The following is a 16,072-nucleotide window of genomic DNA, read 5'->3' as shown; positions in this document are numbered from 1 at the left end:
AATCTAACTAAAGTCAAACGTACATTTGGATAAGTTTACAAACTTCTCTGTGTTCTTTTTAAAGGAACAATCACTAAAGTTGCGGCAGGACCAGAGACTGACTGACAGTTCCAGTAGCCAATCCAGTTGTTGAGCGCCTGTCTGCTCTACTCTCTTTCTCCCCCCTCTCTCCCTCTGTCTCTCTCTCTCTCCGTGTTTCTCTGTGTGTGTGGGTGTCGCTCTCTCCTCTCCCTGGCCGTGGACAGGGAAGGGAGGCTGTCTGCCAGAAAGGGGAGTGCGCGTTGGAGCGAGCGTTGGGGTGAATGGATGACGTAGGGAGGCTGGCGCCAGCATGTCTGGGGCTGGCGCGTTAGATCAACACAGCTGGGCCGGGATAGGACACACAGCTGGCGAGAGCCTGCATTCCTCCACAGAACAGGATTGTGAGAAAAGGGAAAATAGGACCCAAATAGGAACAGAGGGGACGTGCTTTGATGTAAACTTAAAGCACAGTAGGGTTAAAAAACAACTTGTACAATTGTTACCACTTTTGCTGTTACATTCACTCAAAAGTAGATTTATTTGATCATCGTCTTGGTGATAGTGGTTTTGACAGTTTATCATCGCTATAAGAATAAATAGGTTTGGGGTGGATAGGCCTTTACCTCTTTTCAATGAATTCACTACTAGCCATATAGGCCTAATTTATAATCGTATTAGCCTAATATAATTAAGAAACCTGATAGGGAGTAAATAAAGTATAGAAACTGTGACAATCTTCCTTTATGTTTTAAAGATGCCCTGTCCATGACATGTTGTTCTATATTATTATTGGGTGATAATGACTAATAAGTCATTGTATTTTAACTATATTCAACAACTCAATTCACATGTCCAGATAGGGGGTCTATATCAAATGAATACAATTGTACCTGAAAGAGGTGACTAATTGCCTGACAATCTCCTTTGGCACCCGAGCCTAATTTCCTCATTCTTTCGTCTGCCCCCCATTAGGCATGTCAGCCAATTAGAAACGATATGCTCCTCAAAACCCGTCAGGAACTCTACACGCCGACCAATCAGAATAGCGGGGGCTTATTTATATGCGAGGAAGGCGGTGTCAACTCCGCGCGTGTGTATAAATCCATGCTTACACACCACTGGGAGATCACATCACGGCGAAGTGCTCATTTCTCTGGATATCTTCAACCGAAAGCCAACCTCTCTCTCTCTGCTGCTCTAGGCTGCTCTCAACGCCCAGGCACTCTCATTCAGGCATTCTTCTAACCATTTTTCCCTAAACAATGAAAGCGATCAGTCCCGTTCGTTCAGTGAGGAGCTGTTACAAGGCTGTGTGCTGCATCTCGGACCAGAGCCTCACCATCACCCGGAATAACAAACCGTCTGTGGACGAGCCCGCGGGCGCGCTGTGCGACATGAACGACTGCTACTCCAAACTGAAGGAGCTGGTGCCCAGCATCCCCCAGAACCAGTCGGTCAGCCAAGTGGAGATTCTGCAGCACGTTATCGATTACATCTTCGACCTGCAGATCGCACTCGAGGATGAGACGACAGCCGCGCCAGAGGTGGTCCTGTCAATAAAGGTGAGACATGGGTTTCCCCTCGCGTTTGGATGGTGTCTTAATCAAAACAAGTTTAATTGTTATGCTTTTGCCTTAAGTTTGTATGAATATGAGTTTAAGTGTTGCAATGGGCTGCTCGTACTTTAGAGCTGTTGTGAGTCAGTGACACAAGATGCTAAGGCAGAATGTTATTCCTCTTTGCAGATGTTGCTTCTGAGTGAGAATTCATAGTCATACTGAATCAAAGTGGTGTCTGTCAATATCTTAAACTTCCTTTTTTTGTTTTTCAACCAGACTGCAGACCTTGCTCGCAATTTCTCCAAAGAAGAGGGTCGATTGTGCCATTAGGATAATGACAACAAATATGGTATGTATTCCTTTTCATACTGTTTATTTGAGCATGCCATACTGATGTGTACTTATCATGTGTTGCACAGAGATCACAAGACTGTTGTGTAAAATAAAATGTGGCTCTGGGCTACACTTTTCCTTCAGCAAAAAAATGACTGCAGTGAAATGACAGACTCCCATTTTGGCTTTCCAATTTAAAAAATAAAATCCCAGCAAGCCTGTAAAATACCAACTGGAATAGTCTGGGCATTGATATGCAGAGGGAGCTTTGGGTCCCCCATGCCCCCACACTCACCATGGTTGCCAATTAGGCAGGCCAGTGAATGTGTGGCGGATTCATTGCTATCTGCCTGAGGTTAATGAAAGTTCCATGCTAGGCGCCAGTCTGTCTGCTCCCCTCTGCAGGGAGGGAGGGAGAGAGAGATCTGACTTCACTTTTCTTCCTTTCTCTCCATGCAGGTGCAGGGAAACACATGTCTCCACTTCACTCCGGGCAAGAGGACAAGAGGGGCAGAAAGGGTGGGATAGGTATTTGGAGAGGAGGGGGAGGAGGAGGGGGGGAGTGGGGGGTTAAAGAAAGAAGCAAAGAAAAAAGTGGACTGTTCCCTAGAAGATTGAGGATCAACAGTAGTGTACTCCCCTAAGCAGACGCATTGCTTGGTGACCACACGGACAAATTGACACGCCAAAGCTGAATACGTGATTGGAAATTGGAAGGACTTTAATGTAACTCCACATTGTACTCCCGCGCTTCCCCAATACGTGTTTCTACCCCTATAGAAATGTGTCAATACATTGTTGTTCATTTCTTTTCTTTTTTTTTTGGTTGTTACATTCCAAGGCAAGCAGCCTTTTTCTGGATTCAACTCCAGTACTTAGCTAGAGTCTACTCCTATCCCTCTTTACCCAGTCTTAAACCCTATATCACTTAATTACCCTCTCATTACTTTCCCACAATCCGTTTTCTAATGGCTCTGAGACTGTTCTGACTTGTTGAGAATGAGTAGATATCTACTGTGGGAATGTAAGATGTGGCAGTTGACTCGGATTAGAATGTGTTATCCTTTCGTTATGGGGGGGCACCTTGGGTATGAACTCTATACTAGAGTTAATTGTAACTGTTTGTAGGGATTGTTATTTCTACGGACAATGTACTGTGGGTTTCATAAACTCTTTATTAATGTGTGCTTTGTATGAATGTTATTGTGTACTGAAATAAAAAAACAAATGTTCTAAAGCAGCCTGTGTTGTTGCATTGTATGCAGAAGTAATTGCCTAGTTCAAACAGTTACATGTGATGTAATCTGACTTTAACACAGCAGTGCTCTTAAATAGAGGGAGGAAACATTGACATGCTCTTCAGGCTTTGGCTGAGTGAATTGCTGATACATACGACAGGATGTATTCAGAAGAATCTTGAGGTTGAGTGATAGGAAATCAAACTGAGGGAGTTTCCTGTGAGTGTCTCTGTTTTTCCATTGACTGGGTGAGCACCCGTTCCAGTGTGAGGCAATCACTCCAGATGGTTAAGAGCACAGGCAGGCAACAAGTTGTCACATAGCAGCACCACATGCTCAAAACAAGCGTTTGGCAATCTAGGAATAAGTTCCTCATTGTTAAAATATGAATATCATAGGCAGGGGTCATCATGTCCGTACACGGACAAAATGTGTCGTGGCAAGACTTGTTTTTGGCTGTGGCAAATTCTAGATTTTCTTTTTTACACACCGTTATAATGTTCTTATTTTCATTATAAGACCCAATTACTGAATGTTAAGACTCCGGGGTTTTCTTCAGAATATGTATGACGCTTATTTACTATGACACTATGGCCTATTAGGAGTCCACTAGTACCAGTGCTTGTCAAATATTTTATTTGTAAGGAAGGACCCCCATAACAGAGTACAAATGGAACTTATTACTGGTTCCATTTGTACACTCTGTGTTCAACATACAGTACCTGTTATGGTCATTCAGGGCAATCTCTTTATTTGTTTCTGTTAATATTATTGTCCACTCATTTTGTATTGGCAAAAAAAAGTATTTTGACAAAAATGTCAAAGCCTGCATGACGATGACCTCTGCTCAAAGGTCAGTCTATGATAAGGACATACAGTACATAGAACACAGTGTATATAACACAGTGTATATACATGTAATGTTGTAATGTTAACATACCATATAGCTACAGCATGCCATGGGTTTTGGGGCACATGTGCCAACCAATATGCAATACTTTTTCACACTGTCAACATAACAAAAATAATAATGTTAAGTGTCTGAATGGTACAAGAGCCCAATAGTGTATTATCTATTCCAGAATGAGAATGCCACACTTGAATTGTGCTCATAATGGAAGCAACCTACCCCACCTTGTGGATATATGTGGACTTACAGGCCTTAAATTGTCACCCTAGTATCTAGGAGTGCAGAGGGATCAGTAGTACTGGTTAGTTATGTGTATTGTGTGTTTTATAAATCATGTTTTGTCATAACATTTAAAAGCACACTAACACAGTATTGCACATAAAACCGATTGACAATAACAATAACATGTTGATATTGTATAACAGATCCACTGACACACCTAGAGTGTCAGTTAAGGTTATGGGTTTTGTTTAATAATTGGATTGCTTGCTGATCATCAGTCAGGTTCATCACAGGCAATGTTATTTAGTATTTATTGTTTAAATTGTATTTAATGTTTAAATTAAAGGAGTAAATTATTAAATGCTAAAAGTGAGTGTAAAACAGCTAAAGTAATGCATAAATTATGAATTGTCTTCTAATGTGCAAGGATGCCCAACAGTATGCAGGCTAAGACAATACTATGGCTCCATCTAGTGGTGAAAATAGACTCCTAAAATGAGCACCAGGGGTACCATATACAGTAAATATTAGGTTAGTAGAGCAGCACAGCTTTTTGAGCGATGCCTCAATGCTCCAATGCTTGACTGTGTGTGTAGGTATGTCTGTATGCAATGGCTGCAATACCGCTGGGTGACCAAGTGGCACTGTTGAAAAGCCTTGACATTAATGGACAACACAAGAATTCATATACAGTATATAGCTTAATGAAATGAACTGCTCAAAGGCACCACTCACTTCGCACTGGGTGTGATTTATATTTCAGGGACATTTCACTTTCAAATAAAGAAAATATATAAAAAACTAAATTAAAAAAGTAATGGAAAAATCACAGCCACATCACGCATGCATTGAAGATTTTTTATATTGCCTACGGGGAGTCTCAGATGTAATGTTGGAGCACCCGTATCAGTATCAGTGAGATCAGTCACTCATCTTCTAATTTGGGCACTGTTTCAGCATGCGGCTGTTACCGTGGCGGAGACGCATGTGCAGTATAGGCGGTGATATTAGTGGTGTCATTTATCTCCAAATTTGGTCAGTGTTTATTATAAGTGATGTCAACATGTGGGCTCTGGACAGACAGACAGACAGACAGACAGACAGACAGACAGACAGACAGACATTTGGTAGATTAATAGTTACTAGTCCTGGGGGTATGCACACTCACAGTATATGAGGGATTAAATGTAGGTGTCTCAGAACGTCAGAAGTAATGTTGTAGAACCCAGATCGGTGCCTGTTGGGCAGAACAGTCACAATTGACGTCCAGTTGTGCAATGCAATACCCGTTGTATCATGCATGCTATCAGTGATGTCAGCATGTGGCTGTTACCATGGTGGTGACACTGGTCACCACCGTGTGTGTGTGTGTGTGTGTGTGTGTGTGTGTGTGTGTGTGTGTGTGTGTGTGTGTGCGTGTGTGCGTGCGTGCGTGCGTGCGTGCGTGCGTGCGTGCGTGCGTGCGTGCGTGAATGGCCCTTTAGGCTGCTCAACAGCACCACTTGAAGGTAGGTCACCCAGGGGTATTGCAGCTGTTGGTACTGCATACAAAGGGACATGAACACATACACACTACACAAGACAAATGTGCGAAGTGGTTTGCAACTCTCCAAAAATATAGGTGAAAAAATGCATAAGCAGTGGAGCGACTATAGGCATCATTGTCCAGATTCATGGCTGCTGGCATGAAGGACTGACCGAGTCCATTGGTCCTCTGTGGTGCGAGGGTGAATCTGCGTATGCCTGCTTTGGTCCTCAGCACAACCCAACTATTTCCTTCTGAAGGGGGCGGAAGAAGTTTGCCACCAGCTGGTTCCCTATACTCACCAGTGACCAGTCCACCACCACCTCCTCCTCCACATCATCCTGTCTAGCACCAATGACAATGCCTGTCTTCTTCACAAGCTAGTTCAGTCTGTTTCTGTCCCTTATGTTGATGTAATCATCCCAGCAGGCACTTAAAAGGACACTGGTCACAACATACTAATAACATCTGCAGTATCCTGTTGCACATGCCAAAGGACCTGAGCCTCCTCAGGAAGAATTTGCTCGGGCCCTTCCTGTAGAGAACTGGTTCCCAAGCACTGGGTCGGGACCCATTTGTGGGACACATTTTTGGGGATTTTTTGTTTCCTACTTTTTGTTTTTAATTATTATTATTTCAAAACATTTTCAAAAAACATTCCCAAAAAAGCTAAGATATTCATGAATAAAAAAAATGCAATGATTTTTCGAAGTAATTTCATTAATACATAGAATTAAAATCTAAAAAATTCCATGAATTAGAAAACAAATGTCTAGTGAAAATAGACGATCTACAAGCTCACGAAGCGACACGTTGTTGTGAGCTTGTAGATCTGCTGTTTTCTCTAGTTTGGGTCCCGGGCAAACGTCTAATTTCTCTTTTGGGTCTGGAGCTAAAATGATTGAGAACCACTGCTGTAGAGGGCCCCAGTGTTATCAGTCCAGTCCAGCTCGTTGTTGTGCTTTGTGCCCTCGTGGCCATGTATGGCCTACTTGTGCTCCAGCAGAGGTGTACATATAGGAACTTGTACTGTAGTTCTCCTTTGATTATAACTCCCCATGGATGGTGCTGGGGCCTGGGGGTCTTTTTCTGCTCCGACGGTGATCCACCAGCTCCTTGTCACTCCACCTCATCTGTGTTATGGTTCGTAAAAATACAGCTGACATTGACAGTATCGTCAGAGAACTTCTGGAGGTGACACATTTTGGAGCAGGGGGGGTGAACAAGAAGGGTAACATTACTGAACCCTGGGAGCACGGCTGCATTCTTGCAGTAGTTTGATGTATATGAGGTCGTGATCCAGGCCACCAAGCCATCTGCATCACAGAGAGCTTCTTGGCTAACCGGTGTGGTTGGATGGTGTTGAAGGTGCTGGAAAAGTAAAAATGTATAAATAACTAAAATAACGTCCATGTTCAGTGGTATGTCCAAGATTTTTCCAGTGAACTCATACATTTTTAATATTGCCTATTAATGGGTTGTTTGTGTTGTAATTTTCAGCATTGTTTTGATTGATTGATTGATTGATTGATTGAATATATTATTAGACGTTTGCATAGGAAAGGGGTACAGGACAGTTCACTGCTACAAGGTCAACTAAAAGGCCCAGTAAGACCCCCTAAGGTCACGCACACATGGGTGCGTGGTGTGCACATGGGCGTGTGCACACATCCGCCTGGGTGACAGCAGACTGCTGGGCGATCACTGGCGCTTTGGCATGGGATCAACTTTCCCTCTGCATCCTAAAATAAATATTGGCACTTTGGCTACGGTGTGTGCATCCGCTTCATTGTCTTTTAAAGACTAATAATGGGATCAATTTTGACCCAAAAATGCACAGACCTGGTTGGTTGTTTAAGTTGGACAATATGTGGCCAAAATGTGGCCATATTTACCCAAATATGGAGATGACTGACGTCTGACATCATAGATGTTTGATGTTAGCCTGACACTCAGCCTGAATTTTCATTTCATTGTACTCCATTATTCATCATTTTTTAATGAGAGTGGCTAGCGATTCAGGGGCTGGAGCCTGGCAAGTTTGATGTCATAGACCACATGAGACTGACACTATATGTCCATGGGCATTCCCAGATATGGGCTTAATATTGATATCAGGGATCTCCATATACTGTATGGGAATAAAAGGGACAAGGACAGAATTCATTTGCAAGTGTGACTCGCACACTCGGTTGTTTAAGTTGGACAAAATGTGGACATATTTTCCCAAATATGGATGAGCTGGAATGAGATGTCACGCACTGTGACGCACATGGGCTTAATATTGATGACATCAGGGATCTCCATATATGGGCATAAAAAGGACAAGGATGGAATTAATTTGCTACATTATTGTGATGTCAGAACAGGTCAGCTATATCCTTCTGCTTTGCTGGGATGATGTGATGTCAGAACAGGTCAGCTATATCTTTCTGCTGAGCTGGGATGAGGTGTCTTTGTGATGTCAGAAGAGTAACAGACAGACAGACAGACAGACAGACAGACAGACAGACAGACAGACAGACAGACAGACAGACATGAGCTGGAGGTTTTCTTACTAAGTAGCGACCTATGGTCACAATAAACACCACAAGAAAGCTTTTGGGCTTGTTTAAATTGGAGTCCTTTTTTTACTCATACAACTTTAAATGACAAATAAAACACAGTACTATGCAAGAAATATCATCATTAAGACAGTCGGAAAACAGAATAAGAAATAAATTGTATTTGGGTGGGTGACGTGACGTAGCGTTTTCGCTGTCCTCGGTGTCAAACATGTATAAATAAAAAATATATTTGTCAAAAACCTTCTGAATATTGTGCAGGACATTAAGCTTTATGTGAACTTACTCAAGATTAAAACATTTCATTCCTCATTTCTTCAGAATCTTCAACCAAACATGGTAAATGTCATCTGGTGTGACTGTCCCGACCTTGTTTCTCAAAGTGGGAACTTGAATAAAACTAAGAAAAAGAATTGCTAAAATTCATTTAAAAATGAATTTAGGCAAAAAAAAAATGTCTATTTGTGAGCCTATATCTTTTCAAAGTCCAAGCATAATGTTTTCAGTCATTTCTGATCAAAAAGACTTTGTCCCCCAAACCAAAATCATCTGGTGTGACACTAGTTTGGAAAAATTAAACAGGCAATAATTTGGACACCTACTGGGCTAGAGAGGTCCTTCTTCTGTAAGGCTATTCAGCACTCCCAGCACAACTGCAAGACAGGTGTCTGAGGTGAGTTATGATTTTAACATTTTCATGAAATGCCATCTTGTTGAATCTTTGACAAGTGTGGCACTTCTGGATGTCATCTGGTGTGACACCTTTTTCATTAATAAAGCAAAAGTTATTTGAAACTTTGGTCATAATTACATGTAAATCTAGGTTGTTTTGTTATAGCTAGCATGTTGTTAGCATGCTAATGTGTACCTGGTAGCCTCAAGGTAGTCCTAAATGCAGAAAACGTCATCTGGTGTGACACTTCGTCATCTGGTGTGACATATCTGCTTGTCACGCCAGATGACTTGATTGTCACACCAGATGATATATACTGTATTTTCCTACAGACATAACAATAAATAACAAGTCCCATGTTTCTTTTGTCCATTTAAAACATTTTAACATGTTTAAAACAACGTGTCACGGGGCAGCCCGTGCCCTATACACACTGAGGACAATGTACACACCTTAACTCCAATGTATTTTAATATGTGGGCCTGTTCATTGAATCATTGGGATTGGGGTATTAATGGGTGTGGTCACTGATCCTGTGTCTCTCCTGCACAGCTGGGGGCACTTCCTTGATTAATGGGAAGGTGCCAAGTGCTGTGGAGGAGAGGGGTTTTTCTGAGGTTTCAGAGCAATGTGTTTATTTAGAATGTTATTCATTTGAAGTGTACCCAAGTTTAAGGTAACGCATCATATAGTATGCTTAGGTTACACTTACTAGCTGTGGGTTATGTTGGAAATGGATATATGGAAGTATTGGAAGTATTATTACTAATTGGGGCTGTGTCCTTGTGGTGCAGTCTGCTCCTATTTAAGGGAGGCTGCAGGAACAGATCAGTTAGTCTGATGGGGGCAAATGCACTGTGAACATCCCTGAGGGAGAGTTACTGGACCTGGTGTGATTCAGGTGTTTCCGGAAGAGAACTCTTTGCCCAGTTGGGTTTGTTGTTAACAGTGTTCGCCCAAGTAGTCGTTTATATGTTCTTCATTGCTATTTTGTTATTTTGACCAGTATTGTCTCGGCTACCTCGAATCCCTGTATGCCTACCTGCACAGTGAGTTTGGTGAAATAAAAACCCTGAAAGACATCTTGACTGTTATTGGAGCCTGGGCCGCTCGGGCGAACCTTACATGTGGTGTCAGAAGAAAGCAAAGTACAGTTCAAGATGCCTCCAAAACCAGTGCTACGTAACCAGCAGCAGCAAGCAGAGCTCTCGGAGGAGGAAGGTGGTGCCGCAGGGGGAGAACCAGTCCACATCATGGTGAGCACCAGCTCTTCCCAAGAAGCAACTTTCACCAACCTGGCCAAAATGTTCGAGACCTACATGCAATCTCAGGTGGAGAAGGAGAGGATGCAGGAGAAGGAGCGAGAGCGACAGGAGCGGAAGCTCGAAGTTATCAATCGTCAAATAACCCAGCTCCAGTTGGACATGGAAGCAGGCAGGGCGCGGCCAACGGCACCAGCGACGGGACCGGTGGCAGTGCCAATGGGAGACCCGGAGCTGATGAGGTTGGAGGATTCGGATGACATCGAACATTTCCTCACAACTTTTGAAAAACTGGCAACTGTGTACAACTGGCCACGACAACAGTGGGCTGTCCGGCTAGTTCCCGTACTGACGGGCAAGGCAAGAAGTGCTTTCGTAGCTATGGACCCAGCCCACACTCAAGACTATGACAGGCTGAAAGCGGCGGTGTTGAAGAAGTATGAGGTGAGCAGCGAGTCTTACCAGCAACGCTTCCGCAACCTTGATGTGCTACCAGGCGAGTCACCTCACGAGCTGTGTATCCGCCTCAAAGACCTCTTCTGCAAGTGGGTTGACTTCTCTTCAACCACCAAAGATGACATCATGGAGAAGATGGTGCTGGAGCAGTACCTGAGGGTCCTCTACCCAGAAGTGAGGGTCTGGGTCAAGGAACGTGTTCCTGAGACGGCGGAAAAAGCAGCAGAGCTAGTGGACACTTACATCTCAGCACACAAGGCGTCAGAGGTTTGGACCACAGTCTCCCATTCGAGGACGCCACAGGGGGCGTCATCAGAAGGGGGGGGAAATGTCACGGGGCAGCCCGTGCCCTATACACACTGAGGACAATGTACACACCTTAACTCCAATGTATTTTAATATGTGGGCCTGTTCATTGAATCATTGGGATTGGGGTATTAATGGGTGTGGTCACTGATCCTGTGTCTCTCCTGCACAGCTGGGGGCACTTCCTTGATTAATGGGAAGGTGCCAAGTGCTGTGGAGGAGAGGGGTTTTTCTGAGGTTTCAGAGCAATGTGTTTATTTAGAATGTTATTCATTTGAAGTGTACCCAAGTTTAAGGTAACGCATCATATAGTATGCTTAGGTTACACTTACTAGCTGTGGGTTATGTTGGAAATGGATATATGGAAGTATTGGAAGTATTATTACTAATTGGGGCTGTGTCCTTGTGGTGCAGTCTGCTCCTATTTAAGGGAGGCTGCAGGAACAGATCAGTTAGTCTGATGGGGGCAAATGCACTGTGAACATCCCTGAGGGAGAGTTACTGGACCTGGTGTGATTCAGGTGTTTCCGGAAGAGAACTCTTTGCCCAGTTGGGTTTGTTGTTAACAGTGTTCGCCCAAGTAGTCGTTTATATGTTCTTCATTGCTATTTTGTTATTTTGACCAGTATTGTCTCGGCTACCTCGAATCCCTGTATGCCTACCTGCACAGTGAGTTTGGTGAAATAAAAACCCTGAAAGACATCTTGACTGTTATTGGAGCCTGGGCCGCTCGGGCGAACCTTACACAACGTTTTAAACATTTTTACATAATTTAATTTAGCTTCATTCGGTGATACAGCAAATTCATCAGACAGAGCAGAAACCCCTTCACAGAAACCTAAACCTTATATTGTGGTAACACTTTATAATAACTATCCGTTATAAGCAGTTAATATAAGACACTTGACAACAGAAAATGGGTGGTACAGAAAATGTGATTTTATTATTTCCAAAATACACAAACATACTGTATAGTGATGAATGAATGGATATGGAGGAAGGGCATTTAAACAAAACCATAGCTGTTCTTATCCTTACTTGGATACAGCAAAACAAAAAAAAAGAAGGAAAAAAAGTAGGACTACTAGTTATAGATTTAGCACAATTCAAATAAATTGATTAATTTGGACTCACTGATGTGTTCAACCAGAGGCTCAGTGCGATTGCAAGTCATCAGCTCAACTGGCTTCATCAGGTGAAGCAGTTCAGACACATCAAGGAGAGCATCCAACCCAATGAAATGGTCTTGCATATAGACTTTTCTGAGAACTATGCATGTAAACTAAACACAGAGATTCAGGCGTTTCATTTTGGTGGCAATAGGCAGCAGGCAACCGTGCATACCGGAGTTGCCTACTCAGTCAGTGGCACCCAGTGCTATGCCACCATTTCACAGTCCTTACGCCATGATGAGCGTGCTGTGTGGGCACACATCAAGCCAGTTATTGATGATTTCCGAGGAAAACAAGACAATGCAATTGACACCCTGCATGTCCTCAGTGATGGGCCAGCAACCCAGTACCGGAATCGCACAAACTGCTTCCTCATGAGCAGCATTCCTTATACATGGGGATTCAAGAGGGTCACCTGGAACTTTTCAGAGCGTTCCCATGGAAAGGGCGCACCTGATGGTGTGGGAGGGGTGCTGAAGCGTAAGGCAGACATGTATGTCCTCGGAGGCAGTGACCTACAAACACCGAGGGATCTGTGTGAGTATTTACAGAAGTCCTCTGAAAAAGTCACTGTCATGTGGATCGAAGAAGAGAAGATATCCAACATGGATGAAATGGTCCCTCCATCAGTGCGTCCAGTGACTGGCATCAGCACTACGCACCAGGTTCTTTCTATCTTCCCGGGAAAGATAGTTTACAGAGACCTGAGTTGTTTCTGCCAGTTTCCTCAGATCTGCACCTGTCACAACCCACGGAAATTACAGTTCGACCAAGTCTCCAGGGCTGAGGTGCCAGGTGACAAGACAAGTGATGAGTAAGTATAACTAAATCATTCTCTTTGCCAATTTTATGATACCTGTAATTGTACCTGTTTAATGACAATAAAGTAACTTATGTCATCCATTCATTCCTTTTCTTCCTTAACTAAGTGGTGGCCCATCTGCGGAACTGCCCCCTTCCCAGGTCAGCTGCAGGCCCAAAACAGCTTCCGGAGCTCAGTGAGTATAACATACTTGGCAAACTTGAGGACTTGCTAGTAATTACATTTTACTACTAAAAACAATCTACCTGACAAATAAATTACATTTAAATGTCTCCTCCTGAAGGTCTTCTACTCAGGTGCTGGACACAAGTGCATCTATTGGAGAGGCCCAAGCTGAGGATTCAGACACCTCCTCAGATGAATACACACAAGGACAGTTTGTCATAATCAAATATGAGGGAAAGCCATATGTGGGGCAGATTGTTACCATTAATAAGGAGGGGCTAGAGATAAACTGCATGAATCAACTTGGAAAAATGAAAAATGGTTTTGTCTGGCCAAAGGGGCGAGACTGCATTTTCTACAAAGAGCAGGAAGTTGTCTGTGGCATAGCAGAACTGCAACAGGGCAAACGGTTTGCTACCCTCACCAAATGTGACTGGCTGATGTACAATACAGTCTAAATGTCTAGATACCCTCACCAAATGTGACTGGCTGATGTACAATGCAGTCTAAATGTCTATTCTAATCTAATCTAATACTTTTGTACTTTCACTCACTGGACTGGACAATGAGGTAAGGTAGGACCCGAGACAAACATAGCGAAAATAGCTGATCTACAAGCTCTCAACGCATTGTGCTGCGAGAGCTTGTAGATCAGCTATTTTCGGAGTTGCACAACCCAGCACTCTTTAGCTAGTGGAGATGTGGTGTAACGACATGATTCGTAAATAAATTTGTTCAACTCAAAATGCTGTGTTCAAGTTCAGGAGACTTCGGAAAAAAGTAATACACCTGAATGCTGAGTTGTTTCCAATAATTGGTGTTAATAAAATGTTGCCTTGGCTCCCAGTGTGGCTATGCACCTTATTGTCTCTTTAAGATCCTTCTGCCGTGGGCCGGCAGAAGACTTAGGTGTGCGTAGCATTCCTGTGCACATCCTCATCATCCATCTACTACTACAATTCTTTGTTATCCTATGTTAAGGCCCAACAATACTATCCTGTTCAGAAATATTAAGGCCATGTTATTTAATGTTAAAGCAATTTTACTGTTGCTGTTTTTCCTGGGTAATTGTTTAATCAATCAGTAAAGTTCAGTACTCACTAATAGGTAGGTTAAAACACAGTTTGCTTTGACACATGAAGATATGGTCATCTGGTGTGACACTAAGTCATCTGGTGTGACATTCCAAATAGTGAGAAATCATACCTTTATTAATGATGAAACCGAAAAAATGTGTATGGTTTACATAGAAAATAGTATCAGGAAGAGTCACAAATATTTGTGTAATTTTAAAGAAAGTTTTTGTCAGAATAAAATTAAAATATGTTGAAAGATCGACAACATGGGCCTCACACAGAGTGTTGATTATGAAAAAAATATACAGATTCAATTAATTTTCACAAAACTATAGTGGATCACAGGTTAGTTATGATAAAGGACTTTGATAAAGTGAGTAACTTAAGAAAGGTGTACTCCATTTTCATTTTATGAACAATTATTGTCATGTCACACCAGATGACGGTTTTAGGCACAAGTACAACAAACTGCTCAATAAAGTCTGATTCCAATAAAATATCTAAAAACAAAATGTGTTTCCATAAAGTTGAGAGTGAGTAGAACAAAAGTAAATAATTTTTATGCCTGCTATTTAAAGTTTTTTTAAAAACATGTTTTTTGGGGCGTCACGTCACTGACCCATTTACAGTAAAAGGGCCAGGGGGAGGTAAGGATAGGCTTTGTCTTTTTTACCAGTTTTGAGTTGCAGCCACTTGTAGGTAACTTTTAATTCGTAGAATGTTAAAGAATATTAAATATTGGCCTTGAACTCTGAATCATTAAATAGAGTCATCTGCTTGACAGAAAAACAAAACCTTTATGTATTTATTTACACACGCATGCACGCACAGACACACACACACACACACACACACACACACACACACACACACACACACACACACACACACACACACACACAAAGACACAAAGACACAAAGACATACAGACAGACACGCTACTGTAGGCCACAATTAAATGCATACTTGCTCACACAATCACATACACAGAATTATGCACCACACACACATAGTCATACCCACATGATAATTATACTATCTAGAATTGCATAATGTGCCTACATATTGAAAATGTGTATTTTTAAAGCTTTCTAAGCTGCATTCTTTCTATTTGAAGGGGCCGTAAATCAAACAAGCACAATGCTCCAGGCTGTTGTTGTGCAGATAAGATGCCAGTCGCAGCCTATCACCACAAGATGGAGGTGTTGGTTGAGCATGCAATGACATGAGTTCTGCTGACATCCCAGGAATGCTACTCTAATCTGCCCTGCTACATATTGTGACCACAAGATCAGCTTGTTTAGATAATGGGCTATGCTTTGTGTGTCAAAACCAACTTCTGAGGGTCAAGTGTGGCTTTGACATGAAAACCGCAAGCCTCTGACCTTGTAACAAACCCAAAGGAGAGAACAAGTCTACTCCTGACCTAATGTCAGCCACGGATTCCAACATTCAAATGCAGTATTGTCAGCGTTGTACTGGGATGACATAGACCAGTGTTTCCCAACCTTTTTTCTGCCAGGGCACACTTTTCATAGCCAAAAGATCCCAGGGCACACCTAGATATACGGTGTGTGTGTGTGTGTGTGGCTATTTTCAAAATGTTTGCCTCTTTCTTATATTATTTTACAATTTGGCCAATGTTTTACCAGAGTACAGCAACTTGCAATGGGCCTGGTGTACAAGATACACTACACCACTATGATACCCAAGTACCTGTCAAAATACTTTATTAAACATTAAGGATGTCCATAATTACAACACCAG

The 16,072-nt window shown here is 42.5% G+C and overlaps 1 protein-coding gene across 1 annotated transcript; it reads left to right on the top strand.

Annotated features, from left to right (window-relative positions):
* Positions 1-1,026: 1,026 nt before the first annotated feature.
* id3 (inhibitor of DNA binding 3) lies at positions 1,027-2,456 on the top strand. Its single transcript, XM_080750153.1, has 3 exons — positions 1,027-1,583; positions 1,857-1,929; positions 2,373-2,456. The coding sequence occupies exons 1-2, from the start codon at positions 1,284-1,286 to the stop codon at positions 1,908-1,910; spliced, it is 354 nt and encodes a 117-aa protein (XP_080606279.1). The 5' UTR covers positions 1,027-1,283; the 3' UTR covers positions 1,911-1,929; positions 2,373-2,456.
* Positions 2,457-16,072: the final 13,616 nt, after the last annotated feature.

Source organism: Nannobrachium achirus (assembly GCF_963921795.1).
Source record: "Nannobrachium achirus genome assembly, chromosome: 20".
Classification (NCBI taxonomy): domain Eukaryota; kingdom Metazoa; phylum Chordata; class Actinopteri; order Myctophiformes; family Myctophidae; genus Nannobrachium; species Nannobrachium achirus.
Note: the sequence above shows the minus strand (reverse complement) of the source record. Positions and strands in the feature narration are given on the sequence as shown.

Excerpts from the sequence above, each read along its gene's own strand:
- id3 (XM_080750153.1), top strand. The coding sequence starts at position 1,284 with ATGAAAGCGATCAGTCCCGTTCGTTCAGTGAGGAGCTGTTACAAGGCT. Across the intron at positions 1,584-1,856 it reads AGGTGGTCCTGTCAATAAAG|ACTGCAGACCTTGCTCGCAA; the intron begins GTGAGACATGGG and ends TTTTTCAACCAG.